At 39.4% G+C, this 21,953-nt stretch overlaps 1 protein-coding gene across 3 annotated transcripts in view; it reads right to left on the minus strand.

Moving 5' to 3' along the window:
- Positions 1 to 21,953, minus strand: part of LOC120798044 (gamma-aminobutyric acid receptor subunit beta-3-like) — a 64,783-nt gene that overhangs the window by 6,510 nt on the left and 36,320 nt on the right. For all 3 annotated transcript variants that reach the window (XM_040141995.1, XM_040141997.1, XM_040141996.1), the window contains 4 exons: positions 17,487 to 17,707; positions 13,480 to 13,562; positions 12,005 to 12,142; positions 5,156 to 5,308 (listed from right to left, as the gene is read on the minus strand). In XM_040141995.1, the coding sequence (XP_039997929.1) occupies positions 5,156 to 5,308; positions 12,005 to 12,142; positions 13,480 to 13,562; positions 17,487 to 17,707 (595 nt within the window). The remainder of the gene's footprint in view (positions 1 to 5,155; positions 5,309 to 12,004; positions 12,143 to 13,479; positions 13,563 to 17,486; positions 17,708 to 21,953) is intronic.

The following is a 21,953-nucleotide window of genomic DNA, read 5'->3' on the forward strand; positions in this document are numbered from 1 at the left end:
CAACAAAGTCGTAGCCGTGACAGCAGACAATGCTTCAACATGGATGTCACTGCAAAGAAGCTACATTTTTCTAAAACGTGGATGTTTCACACACGTCTTCAACCCGACAGCACAGAAGATATATACAGTCACCACAGTTTCAAAGTGGGCACCCAAGATTAGTGTCACCAATTCAGTATCCGACCAAATGTGAAATATGGTCACAATCTCCCCTTCTGTTCCTGAGTTATGGTGTTTAATAATGGCCAGAAAAATGTTTTACATTACGTGGTCGCAGCGAAGTGGAACTTTGACCATTTGGATATAAAATGTTATCATTTCATCCTAGTAGACATGTGCTTTGTGAGGTCACAGTCCCCTCGACCTTTGACCACCAAATTCAAATCAGTTCATCGTTGAGTCCAAGCAATAAAGAAGCGTAAAAGAAATTCCCTCAAGGCTTGCCTGAGATATCGCGTTCACAAGAATGGGCCGGACGCACAACCTGAAAATCATAATGCCCCCGGCCACGGCTATCACCGGTGCAGAGCCATAAAAACACAACCAAATACAGAAACACACTACAGACAAAACAGAAAACACAAGCAAAAACACAAAGAAGAAATCAACAGCAACACAACAAAAGCTATAGAAACAGAAAAAAAAACCAACCAAATACGGAAACACTACAAGCAAACAAACAAAAGAAGTTTCCAGGGAACACTCAAAAGGGATAAGCTGTTGTCTTGTAACTCATTTCCATTGTGTTTTACGTTTTTTGCAGCACCGTCTCGTATTTGCAGCTCTGCTAAAATGTGTGTACCATGTATTTTTCAGGGCCACTGTTCATTTCACATGTTGCAGCAAATGGACACATCATCCATTTTCATGCAAACCCTGACCCGCAATGCAATAACACCATCTTATCTCATTATCGATATGTGGCAGATATATCTCTACTATTTTATCTGCCCGTATTGGAAATAAATGGAGCCTGTCAGTAACTGGTCTGCTCACAGAATACACACGGGCAAGGCTCTTGGAGTGTGTGTGTGTGTGTGTGTGTGTGTGTGTGTGTGTGTGTGTGCGTGCGTGTGGTAAAGTACAGTGAGGACACACGGAACAGTCAGGGGCTCGGGAGGAAGGAGAGGGATAGCTAAGGTCAATCTAGCCCTTAGTATGATTTATTGGCACATTACAAGGCTAACACCGCTCATGTGTGAGAGTGTATGCGTGTTGTCAGAAACATGGTGAGAAGCGGGTGTGAATGTGCATGAGCTTGCATGCATGTGCACATGCTCTGTGTCACTGTCCCTATTGGATGGTGCAATTTTTTCTTTTTTTTTTTTTGCTTAACGACAGCTTTGTTCTTTATAGCTGTTTTGTCGGCTGTTCCATTACTCTCTGTCCTTTACTCCCTTCCTCCCTCCATTCCTCCTTCCCTCCCTATCGTTTGCTTCCTCTCTCACTCCCTTTTTGGACAATTTAATCAAAGGGCCATGTGAGATGGGCCTCCCTCCTTTTTCATCATGCTGTTACACTCTCCGGGGAGAAATAGAGTTTTATAGGGTTTCTCTCACGCTCTGTCTTTTTCTGTCTCTCTCACCCTCTCTCACTGTCTCCTCCTATTGTTCTCTTCTTTTTCCCCTTTTCTCTACCTCTGCCTCGATCTATCCCCCTCACCCTCTTCACTCATCCTTTATCCATTCTTTTCCCCCAGATCTCACCATCATTTATTGGTGGTTTCCCTCTTTGCTCCCACTGCACCTCTTTCCATCCCATCCCCTTCCTTTCCTCTTGTTATATGTCCCCAAGTCTCACTTCCACCTTAACAGCTGGAACAAAGGCACACAGCAATCAAATATCCTCTAATCATAAGCCAATAGGCCATCAGCAACACAGCTCAATATTACAAAAAGGAAAAGGTATCACGTAGGATGCAATAAAGTACATGTAACAGAAATGAATGTTAACTGCAAGAATAGAGGCATGGGAGGTAAATCAAAGCAGGGTTAAATGAACACTTCCATTCATCACTTGCAGACAGCCCAAACTGTCAGTTATCTAGCAAGCACAATTTTTCACCTCTTGTCATTTCGGGAGTCTGCGATTGAGAAAAAGTCGGTTTCCGAGGCCCTGGAAGAGCATACAGTGAACTCCAACTTGTCTGTCTACCTTTACAATAAAAATGCTCCCGTACCAATTACGGCTAATGCCTACATCTTGACTGTTCATATAATATGGTTATAAACAAAGGGCATGACTGTGGGAAATGGGTTGCAACCGGATTAGGGTGTGAGCAGGTAATTTGTAACTTTGCAATCCTTTGAAATTGCTCAGGAAATGAAATTCTACTTCAAACAATTCAATTGTTTGCCTTCTACCTCTTTGAATTGATTTCTCCCTGATCATTACATTGCTCTTACTGGCAGGTTTGCACAAACAAAAGGGCACAGACGTGCACTGACATGCATTCCCCACACACACACACACACACACACACACACACACACACACACACACACACACACACACACACACACACACACACACTCTTCCACCATCAAGGTACCCGCTGAAAGCTTGTAATGATTCATCAGGAGAACTGAGTGGACCTCCAGTTGCCTCTCAGCTGAGGAGGCATGCACCGGATATTGCAGTTAGCAGGACTTCGCACGTACAGTATACATCCACTAGCAAAAAGGTACACACACACATACACACACGCACACACACACACACACACACGCACCCACACACACACACACACACACACACACACACACACACACACACACACACACACACACACACACACACACACACACACAGACACACAAGAAGACATACACCCAAAGGCATACACTAATGACCGGATATTGCATGCATGCCTTAACGACAGAAAGCCAACCAGTTCATGCAGACACATAAAGGGGGACATAAAACATATAAAAGTATATGCGCACACATGCACAGATACGCACTGATCCATTCCAGAAAGGAAATGGTAGGTAATGGATTCAGAGCATGGTTTCCAAAAAGCATTATGATGTGTTAAGGTTATTACTGTTCCATTATCTCTCCATATAAAGATGATCAAGCAGCAGTCAATTGGCATGGCCAGATTAAAGTGATAGAAGGTCCCAGGACAAAGATTTGCAGCTGGGCCCCTACTGGCCCACCTTCTCCACCATATAACATGTCCACACAGTACACGCCACATGGCAGCTTCATGATATGCCCGCCTTCAATATTCCCACAAATGAACGGGCGCGCGTTGGACCACGTTATCTATTGTGTGGTAAAGTGGACTGATTCCAAAATGAACATTCAGAACGCAAAGCTGTGTTTCAAGTATTCATTTACTTGGCATCAATAATTTGGTGCAGCTTGGAATATGGTGTTTTGGAAAAGTTTGCCAGTTGCAGGGCTTTGCAGCACGAATGAATGGATTGTTGCCAGCTCAGAGACAGCCTTCTTTTTTTTTCAGTGCAAAACTACTCTGAATTAGTCCCCGGAGGAACTATGATGATGTAAGTTTGTTCTAAACTCCTCCAATATCTTCAGCAATGAGAAATATTACTGAAGTCTCAACAAGTTACTTGGCTTAGCTTGTAATGGAGGGCAGCAATGAAAAAACAACTAGATACTTCTGACAACACATATATCATTATCATATTAATAATTAATTAATTACAATCGACTGCCCTACCACCCCAATCTGTTGCTATACCTGTCAAGCTTTCCTTTCACCCCTGGCACATATGCGGTTTAAATACATAGTTTTCTATAAAAACTATTTTTTTTATAAATGATCCATTTTTTGGTACAACGGGTCCTTGATTTTGGGCTGAGGTAAAAAAGAAAAAACAGCAAAAAAAACAGCTTCTCATTTCTAGCAGGTGACCATCAGTTTTGTTTACTATAAAGACAACTCTCGCTGGCAGATTTTACCAGCTATAGCTAGCTAGCTAATTGATATAACATTAGCTCCATGAGTTGGCTGACAACACTGTCCAACACATCCACTTATATGGATGGACACGTTTGGCAAACTAAACACTATCTTGGGCAACACTGACTGGGTTTTCCTGGAGTGCAAACTTTTCCAAATCCAACAAAGAACAGGAGAGCTGCTAACGTTAGACAAAACTCTGATAGCATCCAGGACTGGCTTTCACACAGTGGCGAAATACTAGACAGTTGACGTGTTAGTCACGAACATCACTTTTTAAGGTAACCTGTTACTCCACAAGGTAAAATACAGTTCATGGTAATGATGTGCTCCTTCAAAGTATTGTTTCATTACTACTGCAATAGTAAGCTAGTTAGTTGGAAAGGCTAACGATTGCAGTTTACATTGAAGCAGATAAACACACTGTTTAATCCATTCTGTACACTTCTGTTCTTTACGACTGCTGTAGAAAGTGTGTTGACTAAATTGTATTTTTAGCTATTGTCTTGACAACCTTCATATTATGACTATTACTCCTGTCAGATATGTCATCTAGAACTAGCCGGGACGATATTCAACAAAGACAAAACAGTGCTGCAGCCTCCTGAGAGGTATCACGGTGATTACAAAAGAGTGACCCGCTACTTCCATCTCTGCCTTGTTTACTGCAGGAGCCTCACAGTGAGTGGGTCTTTGCACCCACACAAGCACTCCCCATTAAGAAGTGAAGTTGTGCTCATCAGAGATGCAATGTATTTATAGCTCCTGGAGGTCTGTCCGTGACCACAGCAACTACAGATACAAGGTGTGACCTAGTTTGGTCCAAGTCAAGGTCATGAATTCATGCAGGTCACAATAGACAAAAAAATGTTTACATGCTTGTTGCAATATCTCATCAACAATATCTCCATACTTTGAAGTAAAACTGATTGGCCTATGTGCATAGAAAACAGGGACCTAATTTCTTTTTTTTCTACAACAACAGACATAATACAAATGTTCTTCAAATCCATTTCCATTTGGCCCTCCAATTTCCAAGCCATTCCCTATAGTTCCCACTAATCCAGTGACAGTGTGAAGAGTTCAGTCTCTCGCCGCGTTCAGGAAAACACATCACTTTTGGGAATCCATCAGGGAGAGAGGGAGCTTGTGGCTCATTTTGGTCCCTGACCTCGTCTGTGAAAACCAAATACCTGCCCCATAACAGCTACTGGCTCTTACCTAGAGCCACTCTGGCTGCCGATGCATCATAGTTTATCCAGAAGGAGACCCAGGAGAGGATGGTAATCAGGATCGATGGCATGTACGTCTGCAGGATGAAGTAGCCGATGTTCCTCTTCAGCTTGAAGCTCAGAGACAGTCGAGGGTAGGCACCTAAGAAAAGAAGCAGTGCATTTTAAATCTCCTGGTTGAGAATTGAAATTTTTAAGGTAGTGTTAATGTTCATGGTGTATAAAATAAAACAAAAATACATCTGTTTAACTAATTAAAAAAAAAAAGTAAAACATTAAATGTTGAAAATAAAAACAACATCTATCTTATTTTATTCTAAGGAGCACACAGTTACCCGTTTTGTTTTTGTTTCAGTTTCTATGACAACTCCAATAGCATGGGTTGGATTTATTGCCATGGTAACAAGTATCCCCTTCACTAGCTTAAACACACACCAACTCCCTCTCTTACACACACACACAGACAAAACTGTAACCCCTATTTCATGATGATGTGACACAATATTCAGTATGGTGATAAGAATTTCAGCACATTTTGATTTTATCTATTCTCAACATCTCTTTCACCTCCATATTTCATATGATGATTCTGAGGGATTCAGCATTACTGCAGGAATAATAGCTGTGTAAATGCATGTAGCGCTGCCTCTGATGCTTCATAACTCAGGAATTTGAAATAATATTCCTCAACATGATTTGCTATGAGAGATCATTTCTGGCATTACTTTTTCATGACCTGGAAAATAAACGGTATCTATGCGTGCATGATCATGAAACTCCGATATAAGGGCATTGTGGGATTTCTCATCAGTCTCCCAGTGTATGTCTCTTTATGGATTGAATCTATGGTTCGTTACTCACACTATTCTCAGCTATTTTTCCATTTTCGTTTTATAATGGAGGAGAAGTGGGGGCCATTACACTGTAATTTCCAATCCGTGGGTTTCAGCCAAAGCTACTTGTGGCAAGCGTGGGTCTAATTGACTGCACACTCATGTGCAGAGTTGGAAACACAGTCATTCTGAAATAAACAATCTCATAAAGATTCACTGCCTACTGTATGTTAGATTGCAATAAATATCCCAACATGTTATTTTAAAGCTCAACTGTTCATCAAATTTAATTATCTAACTGCAATTGACTGATACTGAAACTGATTCACATTTAAAGGAAATCTGCACCCAGAAGACCCAGTTTGAGCAAAGATATGGGTTTATATGGCAATGATGTTAGTTAATTATTATGTTAGTTCTGTTATTTATTGTACAGGCACATACAAGTGCCCAGCGCAAGTCTGGGCACAAACTTACAAGACACCAAAAATATCATTGAATTGGAGAAACATTTGTAAGGTATAAAAATAACTTCTTACATTTAACATCGCAATGCAAACAAAGCTCTAAAAATATCCCTTTCTTCCATCCTAAAAACTTTTTTAGCTGCGCTTGCGGCATGGTTGTCTGTTGGTTGGTCCACCAATGCATAATTAAAGTCTGTACAAAACTTCAATAAACCATCTTTCTTTATACGTCAGGAACAATTTGTGTTGAGCATCATGAATATTACACTATAACTTGCTGTGAAAAACAGAAAAATAAAAATATAACTTAATCGTACAAATAAAGATTTCACCTAACTAAATGTTTTTTTACCCCTTAAAATTTAATAACATGAAAGCCATCCCTTAATTTATACCATAAGGACCTTAATTTTTCAAATAAAGTGAAAATTCGGGCTTGGCTTTCAAGCTATTTGGTAAGGGATTTGAAGAACCACTTTACATATCATAATTTTTTAATTTAACCTTTGTCCAAAATTACGGGTTTTTCCCTACCTTTGCACCTTAAGTGAAAAATTAAGGTCCTTTTCAATGTAAAAATTAAGTGGTATTTGCAGAAACCCAATAAAAACCCATGTAATATGTTACAACCCAATACTTTATCTATTAATTTATCCAATAGCGGATTATCTGTTTGTTCTTTATAGTCCAAATGCCCATTTCCAAGTGTTCAAATGTTTTGCATAGATAACAGATTCAATTTACAATGATATTAAACAGAGAAAAGCAGCAAATTTTTGCCATCCTTGCTTGATAAATGATTTCAACAATTACTGAGTTACAAAAAACAGCTGTCGATTCATTTTTGGTTGAAAAAACGTATTGTTTTTGGCTACCGAGTTTCAAAGCTTCTGTGTTTGGCTCATTAAAAGTCTCAACAGAGATAGGAACTCTGTAGAACATCAAACTTTGTATAAAACTAAAGTAAAAAGCTCAGCTCACTGTCAAGCATATTTTAAAGCTGGTCGATAGAAAAGCTTATATAAATACACAAACTATGTCTCATTTATCATGCTTGATGATCCTCCTGTATTTGGCTCATGGTTGGTAGTTCTGGCAGCCGTGAACAAACTCACCACACGCTGGTCATACACTTCATTACACTGAATATGGGAACACACTGTCCCAGGTCTTAAAATATCTCATTAACTCCTTTTGATGCATCCTTAACGGCAGCTCCTCCAGCCTAAATCCAAACCAAGTATCTGTACAGCAACAGATGCAGAAGTGATTTAAGAAAAGAGGAGGCTGAGGTTCACCTGCGTGTGGGTGTAGAACTGTACTGGCTGTAACTGCTGCACCAAACAACATCCACAAGTGGGAAGAACACCATGTGTGAGGCCGAGGAGGAGAGGGAGGAGGAAGGGGAGACGGGATACATGGATGATTACAAAAGTTGAGTTGATAGTGACAGTACAACAATAGAGTCTGGGAGAGCGGCTGGGTAGACAGGAGCAGTGAAGAGTGGGAGGTCTGCTGTCTCCTTTTTCTTCTCTTTTGTCAGCGTCATGGCAGAGCTGGTACAGTCAAGTTTTACACGCAATGAGGGACTGTGCTGTGACCACCGGCAGCTTTGATCTGGCAACAAAGGTTTTCAGTCACCTCATTCCGAGGCACTCCGTTTCAGCTTGTCAGGTTTTTGTTTTCCCTTTTTCAAGTTTTTGTTAGCCTTTCGGAAACCAAAAAAGACTACAGCAAAAGTGTGAGGAATGGATTTAATAGTTGTGGTCTGCTCCAGCGTAGCTGCAATCGTTAGCATGTCTGGCTAACGGGTTTACTACCCATAATATGTATGTAGCCATCAAGTGCATTTTTAAGATCTGTTTTACAAGATTCTTGTTTTTAAAATAGCTCAGTTCAGTCAGCCGCAGACAGTGTTTTCAACAACTCACGGAAATAATGTTGGCTTAATTAGCTAGCCAGCTACAGCTAATAAAAGCTGCCAGCATAAGTTGTCACAGTCGCCAGTTAGAAATGAGTTACCTGCATTTTTTTTACCTCTGCACAAAATCAAGGACCATAGATCATTTCCACTGTTTGAAAAAGTACTAAGAATTTCGAGTGGTAAACCTGCCACTGTTATCATTGTAGGCCGCATTGGATGCCTTGCAAGAGCAGAAAACTTGACAGGCATAGCACTTGACTGGACTTAGTGTGTGGTCAATTACTGGCATTATTAAAGCTAAAGAAAAATATGCAATCTCTTTTTTGATTTTTTAACTCATTTTAAATTAAAAAGGAAAAACTTTTTTTTTCAGAATGTAAGCTTCTTCTGAACAAAAAATATCTAATTTGGAAGTAAAACAAAATCTGTACTTGATAGCTGTCTAAAATATAAAAGTCACGTTAGCAGCATGATTGTTTCGTCCAACCTCCACCTTAATGCATGTGTTTATCAGCAAACGTCTGTGGCCACAGGTGTGATTCTGCCGTTCACTGCGAGACTGTGATAATAAACCTACTAGATAACCATGAGCATTAATGATTTATATAGTTACAGTATATTGATAATTGCCCCATCCCAATCATGAACTCAGGTGGTGAAATTGCTCTTCATAAAACGGTTGCTGTATCATTACCATCCATATATCACTGGGATTTCCTCTAGAAAGTGAGGTATCCATCCTTGTGTGCAGAGTGGACAAGGGTGCTGAGGCATATTAATGAATGTCTGAGCAATATTAATTAAAGAATTTTCACTTTCAGGGCTATTTTCAAAAGCTGTGTTTTCAGATTCAGATTCCATGCCTGTACTGTCAAAGTGCGGCAAAAAACGTGAAATATAGATGTTATTGAATATTTAAAGATGTTATTATCGCAGCTATCTTGACACAAAGAAGATGACAGTGAGGATGAGGATAATAAAGGTGATGAATGTGCACAATGCTCAAACAACACATGCTTAAATGTCATCTGACATAGCAATGTTGTTTGGTCACGCATTCATTTGCATATGGATATGCATACTGTATGTACACACACAAATGTGTGTGTTTGTATGTGTGCTTAGAGAAGAATAATTGATGTTTTGGGCCTCATACCACATGAATATATAATGCCTTGAATCTTGGGCTGTTTTTCTGTCAGACAGCAGGATAATTGGCATCCAACCACACCTTTTACAAGAGAGAGGAAAAGATACAGTAAACAAGGTTGGGGAGGAAAAGAGGAGAAAGTAAAACAAGAGAAGGGGGTTGAGAGCAATACCAACACAGGACAGAAAGGAGGGATAGGAAGAGAGAAAAAGAGGGAATTAAAGCTGAATAGTGGCACATGTAATGGAGGAAACCTGGTCATTAGCCAGCCTTGCGGGGAGCCTTTGATGTGCTTCACACATCCTGCCAAAAGCACGGGAGCGGACCACTGGACGCTAAACTTTAATAGTCGCCACCCACAGGGGACATGCCGCTTCTCGCAAACAAGTGCACTCTGGTGCGCTCGCCTCATCACATTCACATGTAATTCACAGATAAAAGCAGGGACACACATATACTGTACACAACCAGGAATGATGGTAAATTCAATGCAGCACATGTGCAGCACACACACACACGCAGTGAAAATGAGGGCGTAAGAATGCGATATCTTGAACAGCGACTCAGGCACTTGTGGGAGAGGGATATATTTCTTTGCTGTGTATCTGCATTCAAAGTGTAAAAAAATACCCAAAAAGCAAACAAATGATTTACTGTCCATGTCCTTGTCGGACTTGGTGTGGCTCTTCCTCATGAGCATAACTTCTGTGAGAAATTATATTATAAGTAAATGTCACAGAGCTTCCATTTCCCCGCTGTGGCTGTGGAGAAGCTGCGTCTCTGAATGTGTCTCTACTGACCAGATTATATGGCAGTTGGTAGGGCAGCATCAATAAAGTTCTGTATCTAGGCCTAAAAATCAGATTAATTTAGGACCTTGGTGTACCATACATAAAAACCAAATTTCACAGAATATATTAGAATACCCCAGCAGGCAATAAGGATTGTTGAATTATTCTTGTATGCTTCTCCATTTAGCAACACAGATGAATTACAACATGCAAACAACTGCAAATGTTTTTCCTGTACAGTAACTTGAAAAATCGCCTGAAGATGCTGCCTGGTCTCCTAATTAATTGCCATTTTGCTAAAAAACAAACAAACAAAACAGCTCTTCTGAACCTATAAATAACACTTGATTGACGTCTTTCACAACACAAGTCAATGACGATGCCAATGTCAAAAGATTTACAAGCCGATTTACACCTCTTTCTTGTATTTGCATTTATTTATCCTTAGTTTAAATGTTTCATTTTTCATCAACAATGTTTTATCTTTGAATATTTATGACACTGAAACTCTGTTACATTAGTGTTGGTTTTGTTTTCATGTAGTTTAAGGCATTGGATTTATGTATTTTACCATGAAATGTATCATCTGAGCTTTGACACAAGGACAAAAAGTATGTGACAGCTAAACATGGCATATACCTTTATTTTGAGGGTGTAAAAGCTTTTGCATTGCCTTTTTAAACAATGAATTTAGATTATTAAGAATTAAGAATTTATTTTCCATTCAAAAGGCAAACTCTTTTAAGAATATATGTGAATACACTAAAACTTAAAGGCCCCTAAAACAATTTCTCACTGATATATTACTTTATAAAATTGGCTCATAATCTCACCAGTTTGAAGGAGTCGGACGATAGTTGGAAAAAGTGTTGTCATGAACCAATCAGAATGGAGCAACATTAGTCTCAAAATCCGATGACAGTCGTGTGGTTGTTTGTTTGACTTGCCAGCACTGTCAATCAAATCCGATCAAACCACACTCACACGCTCCTGATAGCTAGCTAGCTGACTTTTAAGTCTTCATCAATCATAAGTAAGGATGCTTGTTCCCCAGAACTGTAACTTAGATTTTTGCATATTTGGTCATTACAATTTAGAAGAGGTTTGAAACCAGGTTTTCAGGGGCTTTAAGATCGACTTACTTCTGTTAACACTGATATTGACTGACTGAATTGATTGGGGTCGTGGCTATATTTTGTTAACGTGAGCATGATAACCAAAAACAATAACCATTAATTTCAGTGTCACCTCTCAGGGTCAAGAACCATCTGACATGGACACAATTTGCTCTGTAAATCACAGCATTTATGACCTGTTTTGGTTAAGTACCATTCCAGCGTCCTTCAGCCTCAGCTGCTATTACTTGAGGGGGACTTCAAAAGCAGCGCAATTTTTCACTTCAACCCAATTAGAAGCACTGACAAACACAACTTTGGCTGTGTGGCAGTAAGATCAATAGATCAAGCTTTGGCACAGATACGTTTGCTACAGAACTTGATTAAATAATAACTGGATTAAAACTTGTAAAAAGGCCAAAGCTTGATATGAACCATATCATCTAAAATGTAACATCCACTTGTCAGCCTGTCGTGCATTATTCCCAAAGGAAATTCAGTGCGTGAAGGCTAAAGGCCATAAAACACATACACAATACATTACAGTAAAGCATTTACCTGTGGAAAAGACTACGTTTCTGGACACCAACTTGTAATCGACAATGGAGAACTGAGGCAACTCGATCCGTGTCACCCCCGTTACAGCTGACTCGCCCCCTTTCCAGTAGAACTCAATGTCGTCCGTGGTGTAGCCATCTGTACAAGAAGACACACATACACCGAGGTGTAACCATCTGTCTAACCATCACTGGAGACCAAGATATTCAGTGTTGCTGATCATCCAACTGGGCTGTCATTTGGGAGGAAAAAAAACGTTTGAAGTGGTTTCCAAGAACCAGACGTTGCTTTGAAAACCAAGTCAGTTAATAGGTTCACTTGAGTTCACAAAATATCAAAAGAAATCAAAAATATCCGACATTTCCTCTGTTCCCGGTAGCTCTTGCTTCACTTTTTAGATTTCTTACTTTTCTTTTTATTATTCCAATACAAAAACTATCAACGAAATCTTAAAAGATCCTACACTGTACTAGAGAAATTGGCCTACAAGGATGCCAAAAGGATTTGTGTGTCCCTTATATTCTCAATCTTTGTTTTCTATCCTACCATGTAGTTTGTGTGCCCTGGTTTGTCAGGTGTAAATCACTTCCAGATTACAAGGCTAAAAACTGCGGCACTCTGTACGTTGTCTTTAGGACATTCACTAACAGTATGTTGGGTGATAGTAGCGCATTAGCATTACCTAAACTTGGAGGACAGCTCTGTTACATACAGGGCTAAACTTGATACTTCATAACCTTACAGCTGCTCTGATGAATACTTTTATCTTAACAATGGATCAAATGACTATGTGTAATGTGAAAGGTGACAAACTGAGAATTCTCAGCTAGCTCTGCAGTTCCACTCAGCTCTACAGAGCGTTTTAGCATCTTTCTGCTAATTGTTTTGGTTTTTCGGCCTGCAGCTTTAATGCTTTGATCTACTCTTACTGCTCTCATCAATCTTGTTTTCTAACATAAAACTCTGATACAACAAAACAACAGTGTGCTACGTGCCCTGCACCAAACAGCAGACGGACAAAGTTAGTGACTAGCTGGTGAACATAGCAGTGCATTAAGCCGCTTAAGAAGCAGAATCTCCCATAAACTTGCACAGAAGACAGTTGTATTATTGCTTCGGTGGCTATGGAGGGAGGTTTCTGAAGTCTGACAAAATAACCCTTGTGAGGTCATCAGGGTTATCTCCGCAAGTCCCCAGCCTTTATGGAAGTGCAATATTAAAACCATAGAATAACCCTTTAAGGCGAGCTGATGATTTATGTCATCAGTCATAGTGTTGTCATACAAAGTAAACCCCATCCTTCCGGTACAGATTTAAAACATGCTACAACACTTAAAGGAAACAAAAATGAACCAGGTTTGATACTGTTTCCCTCAAACTGTAACATTTCACACAAGAGACCATGTTGGTTTTCTTCTCAGCCGGCGCAGTGTGCTGAATGTCAGCCCTAAAGGCAATTCGGCCTTTCTACTCACAGCTCTCTATCTCCAGAGTGCAGTTCTGTTCATCCAGGGGATACCTCCTGAGATCCATCATACACGCTGCTGTTGTAGTTATCCTACAAAAAGACGACACAGATGAGGGAGAGGGGAAGCAAGAGAGAATATATGTTAGATACTGTTTGTGATTGTATTGAAAAGACGATGGACAGGAAGGGAGTAAGGAAGGAATGGATTACTAAAAGTTTTTTTTGGCCAGCAATGCAGTGAGTAGTTGCTTAACAGAGACGCATAAGGGACTGTGGGAATACAATTAGATTAAAGCATTAAGATGATAGCACTTGACTTGGTCTAATCATCTTTAAAGGAAACTAAGTGTCCATTTGTCTTTACACTATGTTCCTCAGTTGGCTTCATATTACTGGAGACTATTGGCATTGTCATGTTAAAATAAGATTATGGCATCACCTCCCAGGTAAAATGCTGACTGTGTAATTGTATACATAATTGTACTCTAGATCCCAGATAGACAAGCAGTCCTCACTCTTGTTTTTGAATCAGTTCATGCACCGTTCACCAAAACTGGCTGCCCTCCATCCTGAAATTAAGTAAAAATTTGTGCAATTAAAAATCATATTAAGGCAATACATTTTGGCTGAGTTTTGTGCCTGCTCATCTGAACTAGGTCATGAGGAGGTATCCCTTTGTTTATCAGATGTATGAGCTCCAACGGCTGACAATCAGACAGTTAAAATAAGCAGCAAAGTGAAATGCAAATTCAAAATGATTTAGGCTAAGTCTGGCCTGATTAAAAGCCGGCTGGCTGCTTGGCAGTTAGCCACTGGATGTCTTCATTCAGTTAAGACTCAGATGAGGCTGTAGAAACGCATTAGATGATATCATTATACAGCTAAGTTTTACGATAACATAAAATCAGGTCTGCAAAATTTAAACGTATTTTAAGGCACTGCAGTTGATGTATAGATTTCATAACTTGGATTTCCATCGTATTATATAACTTTTTATATTATTATAGTATCTATGAAGAGGGAAGCCTGTTTCACTTTTTCATTCAGAGCACTGTCAAAATACAATTAAATATTTACATATTGCAGACCTCAAATCCTAATAAACAGTAGAGTTGAAATGTTTAGCTGATTAATCAGTTAGTCAATGGACAGAAAATTAATTGACAATAATTTTTTTTTTGAACAAAAATGCCCCCAAATTCTCTGGCTCCATCTTTTCAAATGTGAATATCTAATGTTTCCCTTAGTCTTCTGTAAAATATGAAACAATGAACCAATCATTTTTGAATTAATGTTAGAAATGATGAATGCAACTAATTATAATGAAATTTTGTTTCATAATCCTTATTTCCATATTAACAGAGCTATCGAATTCATTTTAATTTAATTAATGAAACTTTTAATTCGAAATGCCCTTTTTCAAAAGTCTGTGTTTATTTTATGATTGTATTTTTCCCCAGGGACATTCTTATTTCATGTCGCAGTTTCTTTCATCTTGTCAATTTTTATAATGGCATCTTTTATTTCATAATGCTATTTTTTACTTTATAATGTCACTTTTTGTGGCAGTGTTGTCAGCAGTTGCCTCTTTAAACAACAACTGCTACAAAATTTAGCCTGTTAGCTCCTGTTAGCAAGAGCAATAACAATATCTAAGTAATCCTGAATTGCCCGACTAGAGGTTGTTCCTGTAAATAAACCCCAGTACACCGACACAGAGAATAACCTCTCCTTTTATTTAGCCTAACAAGGCTGCATATGCTACCTACCCAGCAAGCTAACTAGCTGGGCTAGGTTTTGAGCTTGGTTTATTAGTCAGAATCCAATTGAAAAGCCAGCGGGAATGGCAGCAGCTAACGTTAGCGAGCAAATTCGGAGTTCAGTTGATTAAAGATGTTCCTGAGTGTATTGTGGATAACGGTGAAGAGCAAAAAGACAGTCTTTCTCTGTGGTTGCTCTAGCTAACTGGAGCTAGCTGGCAGTTATCGAGCTAACTAGCAGCTGCTTGCTGCTCCTGTGCAGCAAGCAGCAAGCATGACGTTACACTGTCATCAAAAGTGAATTTATGAAATAAAATGTGACATGAAATAAAAGTGCCATTGGGAAAATATGAAATATAACAGACTATTAAAAAGTCTGGCATATAAAATTGTACTAAAACAACAATGCTATGAAAACTTGATACACTTAACAGAATAAATGATTAAATGATAGAGAAAATAATCATTAGTTGCAGCCCTAATGAACAACACACATACATTTATAGGAAGAATTCATTCTTTGATGCCATGATAGGAATCTGTACCTGACATAAATTTATATAACAGCTCATATCACAAACACCACGTCACACATCTCCCTCTCCCTTTGATCTCCTGAAAGCATTGAGAAGTCTATAAGTAGCCAACAAGGCTAATTGCTATGAAACTCCCCTTGTATAATCATGCATAAGTGTTTGGCTGTGAAGTATGAACGCTGACTGATACAAACAGAAGCATCCAAGTACGCATGCAAACACACACACATACACACACACACACACACACACACACACACACACACACACACACACACACACACACACACACACAGGTCACGATAACGCTTCTGAACCTGCCCGTCGAAAAAGATCAATGGAAATTCAAAACGAGGGCTTTATGAAACAAATATCAAACAACAGCAAGCTTACCATTGCATGAATGCATCTTCTAACCTGTTCATACTTCTTTTCTTGAAGGATCTCTGACTGCACCCTCCCCCACTTAAAAATCAAGTGCTGAGGTGCCCTTGAGCATGCCACACAATCCTCTGGCTGTTCATTGGCCAGCACCAGAGAACTGCCAAGTTCTCAGCTTGGGTAACTGTGGTGCTGTAATAGTGCTTTAAAAACATATATTTAACTTAACACAGGGAAACATCTGAGAACATTTCTGACCCTGAGATTCACTTTGTTGCCTGCTGTGGGGAGTGTTGTTTATTTGCATGGCCCAGAAATTGTGGATTACAAATCTATCAACATAAATAAACTCAGTTGTGCCACAGTACTGGGAAAAGTAGCAAAGAATTACATCTAGGGTGAATTTAGAGACATATATTTTAAAGGATAAGGCTGGTGTTATTCTGTATTATTCTTAATGTCAACAAATCCTGCAAGAAGACCAAAACTAACAATGCATCAATATGTCTTTCATTACTTTCACACTTCTCTACCTTGTCTGTGGCTTTCAACCCCAAAAAGTTAAAAAAAAAAAAAAAAAATTGGTCACGAATACAGTATATAGTTTAATTTGTAAACAATTCTCAATAATTTCATAAAACAACTGGGCTCTGCAGTTTTTAGCAAACTTTACTAAAACCGGAATAAACAGTGTATTTGTTGGGGACTATTTTCAGTGGCGGATTAACACACATTTGGTTCTCTAGTGGGTATTTCCAGCAGCAGCAGAGTGTATGTGGAATTCAAAATAAACTGCAGTGTCTGAGTTCATGGTAATGAAGGAACATATCACTCAGTCCAGTAGTGTGGCTAAGCAATGTGTTTACTGGACAACAATGGAGCTCTGTGGCACTGAGGAGTAAGATAGATTAGGCTTTAGCTACACAAGAATTAAATGCTACTAGGATCCATTCACTGTGGTTTCGGTCTTTGCATGGTGATCCAATTTAATGACAATATGAAAAATTGTGAATATCTCCAGACTCATCCTTTAACACTCACATAAATGATTAAGTTGAAACATTTAACAACAAGTAGTTCTCTAAGTAAAATACAGGCATGTCATCTGTACATTTTTACAGAGGTATTTTTAATTTTTTTTTTTTTATTTTTCACTACTCACTCAAATTTTGATGCTGGAGGTTGGAGCTGATAAAAATCGAAAAGAGAATACTGTTTTCGGAATTGTAGCTATCGAGGTAATGGTAAAAAGGAGAAGGAAAAACAAACACAAACACAAACATGAGTGCACAAGACCTACTAAGAAGCATACTGTTACAGCGCAAAGCAGACGTTACCTGAGGCCGTAGAGAACAGTTCCATCAGGATGTAGGCGAATCATGCGGTTTTTCACTGTGACTCCGTGGACGAAAGACTTCTTGTCGTTGAGGAAGTAGGTGTCGGGGACCCAGAGCTGGTCGGCAACCCTGTTATCCAGGGTCAAGTTGAGGGGGATTCCTACGTAGGCTAGACGCTTGTCCCTCCAGTACTGCTGGAAATACATGGTCAACGTGTAGTCCTATGGATACAAACGGAGGAAAAGAGACAGTGAGAATAGGTCACATTGGATGAATACTAAATCTTTTATTCTGATTACTTTAATTAAACAGACATGCTTGAACAAGCTGCTGCAGACCCTCAAAAGCAAGCATTAACAGCTTTGACATATTTGCTCTACCCATGCCCCACTGTTAGTGCTCCTAATATTTATATGACATGACACAGCATCCTCCAAGCTGGAGGGAGTGTGGGCCAACTGGTTCTCATGCTGCAGCCAAATTCTCAGACGTGCCTTTGCCCTCCCTTCTGAGATTACAGTAACGCATACAGTTATGCGCCATTGTACAACAACGTGTGGGCAGGCCGATTCATGTAGCTGCAGCTTTAGGTGAAAATTTCGTACAAAATTTCACCTAATATATCAACAAAATTCTCTCTCTTAGTAGTATATTCCCAGTATAGGCACAGTCATTCACAAAGCCCTAGAGTCAAACTGTAATGGTGCCCAAAAGCTTTTTAAACATATGTTACCTTTCATCTAATTCAGACAGGCTGTATTTTTTTCCTGGCTGTTTTTATTTCTTTATTTTTTCATGCAGTTTTGTTGTAAGCTGCTGTTGTTTGTACTGTACTGATGTTTTCTCTTCATAGCAGACCAAATTTTTACATAACATTTCAGTGTGCTATCCTCTGAGGTCATACCTAATTTGTAAGCAGTCAGAATCAGAAAGATTGAATCTCACAGGCTCAGTTGCAGATTACAAGAACTTTGGAGTTCTTTTACCTCTTCCTGTAAACACAATCTGAGCTGTATAAGCTGATCGAGCTAGTTGTTAAACTGAGACTGTGTAACTTTTGAAAGAAAAAATAACACATTCTTCATTTTACAATGAGAAAGAATTAAATGCTGTCACAGTTTATACTGCTAGAGTCTTACTTGGTCTGGATCATTTCCATTATTGATTAATCTACCAATTTTTTTTAGCCACACTAGTGGCATGGCTCTAGGGATGGCCATTTTGGTCTGTCGGTCATGGATAACTAATGACATTCCCATCACTCTCAGCTTCGAGTGCTAATTAGTAAATGTTAGCATGCTTGTGCGCTAAACTATGATGATCCTGGTAAATATTATCTGCCAAGCATGAGCACGTTAGCACTTTCATTATGGGCATGTTTCGCATGCCGATGTTAGCATGGCTGTAGACAACGGCGACCCAGATGTCCCCATTTTCAGCCTGTCCCCGGCTGGAGCTGTTCCCAGAAATGTCCCCGGTGAATTAGAAACAGACTGGAAAGAAAGACCTAGCTGCAGAGCAGACGGGCAGGCGTCTCGTGTTGTGCTTGTGTTGGCCATCAGAGGGGGCTGGCTGCTCGCTATAACAGCTTCATATCACTCCTCCTCTACTACTAATCACTTGCTTGCCTAGTTTGAGAGAAAACTGCTGTCCAAAACTCGACCAGACAGTATCAGGTTTCAAGTGAAACACACAAACATCTTTTCAGGCCAGGAGGTAGCCCAGAGTTAGAATCAGGGGTGGGGTTATGGGACTTAGGAAACATACTACCAGGTGATAGGTAGCTGATTTGTAGGCATACAATCTACTTGGATGTAGGCTACCACGCGATCTACAAATATAGTGCATCATTTTACATTTTACACACATGCTATTTGTTTAGCAGGTGTCGAGGGCTAATGTGGGCCACCTCTGTAACTTGTTTTACAAATTGTAGATGGGGAATACGATTTGGCCTGAAAAAAAAAAATTCAGTCAGAAGTTTGTTTGTTTTTTTTTGTTTTGCTTTTTGGCTTTAATCTCTGCAGGGAAAGTGGAGAGGAAGGAGAGGAGGAAGACTGGATAGGAAAAAAGAGTGAAGATGATAAAGGAGGACAGGTAAAGAAATGATTACAGAGCCCCCCCCATTTATTATTGTAAACAATAAAATACAAAAATGAGGCAAGCAATGGGAATCTGTTAACAAAGTATTTTATTTAATAGTGTACTTATTTATTTGTAACTAGGCCATTTTTTTAATTGAGTATTCCATGGTTTACCATAGCTTCACTCACCATGGTAGGCTACTATATGATTTTCTGACACGCTTTATAAAGTTATTAGTTAGTACCCAATAATCACCAGTCGGCCTTCACCATAGTTTACTACAGTACAACAGTTACCACTGTCAAAATACATAAGACTGGAACTGTCCCCCTTTTTTATTTCGTAGATAAAAACAGTGGATATTTTCAGGACATATTGACCGTCGAACTGGAAACGTCCCCCGGTTTCCACTTCAGAAATGTGGTCACTTTACTGTAAACTGTCGTCTTGCTTAGATGAGATTATTGTTTAGCCTATAAAATTAAGAAAATAATAGCTACCCGCTCAAATTTAATTTTACAAATGGGCTTCACACCTGAGTTAATTATTGGTTTTCTTTTAGATCACTGAATTGTCTGTAATTTTTAAAGTGTTAATGTAAGATTCTGATATTCCCTGTATCTTTCTGTGTAACCAACCCTCACCATCTGGCACCTAAGCCAAATAAGTATTGGCAGGAGGTACTTAAAGTCCAGCCATGAGGATGCCAGTAGTTCGGTGAAAACAAACATTTTTAGGACAGTTGTATAAGCTTAAAAATTAGGACAGTGAGCAAGTAACGCTTTTGTTTTGCCTTGATTCGAGTAGTATTTGACCAGAGCAAGAACGGCAGCAGAGATAGAGGACAGAGCCTCTCCCTCCTTCCTCCACATCACATAATCCACTTACCCAAACCAACAGTCTCCCTCCGCTATTTCTGTTTTTCTCTCAGTCTGTACCTCTCCCTCTCTTTCCTCTCCCTTTCTCTCTCTCAGGGCAATGCCATGATCTCCCCTCTGCCCACTGTGGCGTTGGAATGAAACCAGCCCGCACCACGCTGGCACTGGCAAAGGCAGACATGTCCGTCGGGGCTGCAGTTTTCAGGTGCACACCCAAACGGGAATAAAAATGAAGATTAAAACAGCCACTGTAATAAGATAAGCATGGCTTCCCAAAAAGATTCATGCGTGTTATGTAACTGGAATAGTTATTTGTCTCTTAGCAGGTCCGTTAATGCTCTATCTCAACACTGTTACTAATGCTTCCAAAACACTTGAGGTTTTGCATTTCCATGAGATAACTAAAGAATAGAATGAAATAAAGCTATGCAAATTCAGGCAATTGACAGAAAGTGAATTATTCCTTTATTTGCACTAACAGTTCATACTCAATCATTTTGGTTTCCAGGTTTGGTTAGCACACGGAGATATGAACAGGGAAGATCTTAGTCAGCACAGGATACAGATTGGTCACACAGCATGAGAAGGAAAGCTCATTGGCACTGAACCATGAATGTATAGTGGTAAAGCCACGGCCTGTGAGGTATCTGCAGCCCCCAAACATTGGACAGTCCTGGCTGTGTGGCTCCGAATTCTTACGAATAATATCGGAAGGAAGGACATATATTTTACTTAACCTTTATATATTGTGGCACTAGCGCGATCTGTCAGCACAATTCATCTTTCTCTGTTTTGGTCTGACCAAATTGCGACGGTCATTTTTCACTATTTTCTATTTATTTAAAAAAAAAAAAAAAAATTAACATATAATCAATAGATCAGAAAAGTAATCAATAGATTAATTAGTGATGAAATTGAAAATGATCGTTGGTTGCAGCCCTAGAGGTATGCGTGGCAGATGCGTTTCCTGAAAATAACGGGCCATTAATGATAAGTGCTCCTGCATCAGAATAATCGATGTGTTCCAAGCACATGTTGTGATGCCTCGTGTTAACACTTCAGTGTACACTATAAAAACTAACTAGTATTATCTAAAAAAAAAAAAAAAAATTTATCCGCTAAAAGCAAGTACAAGAGGAAGCCAAGTTACGCAACGGTGTATGCCACATCTATAAAAAAATATTATCAAAATTATCAAAATAAAATGTTATATTATTAATATTAGCCACAAGCAGAGAGAGGCCTGACGCTGACTCATGTGACACCACTTGAGGCAATCCATTAGCTCCCACACAGCTCCCTCTGGAGCCACAAAAGGATTATACATATGCAGTAGCACTCCCCAACATCTGTAAACAGACTTTGATGTTTAAAATCGGTGAAGTTCCCTTTTAATCCAGCCATGACATTGTAGGGACTACTTTCTCTGATCCCATAGTATCTACAGCTCTGGTGGATGAATATTTTGTTGCGAAACTTCAGTGGTACCAAAACTAAATGTATC

This window comes from Xiphias gladius, chromosome 13, assembly GCF_016859285.1.
Source record: "Xiphias gladius isolate SHS-SW01 ecotype Sanya breed wild chromosome 13, ASM1685928v1, whole genome shotgun sequence".
In the NCBI taxonomy this organism is placed as follows: Eukaryota; Metazoa; Chordata; class Actinopteri; order Istiophoriformes; family Xiphiidae; genus Xiphias; species Xiphias gladius.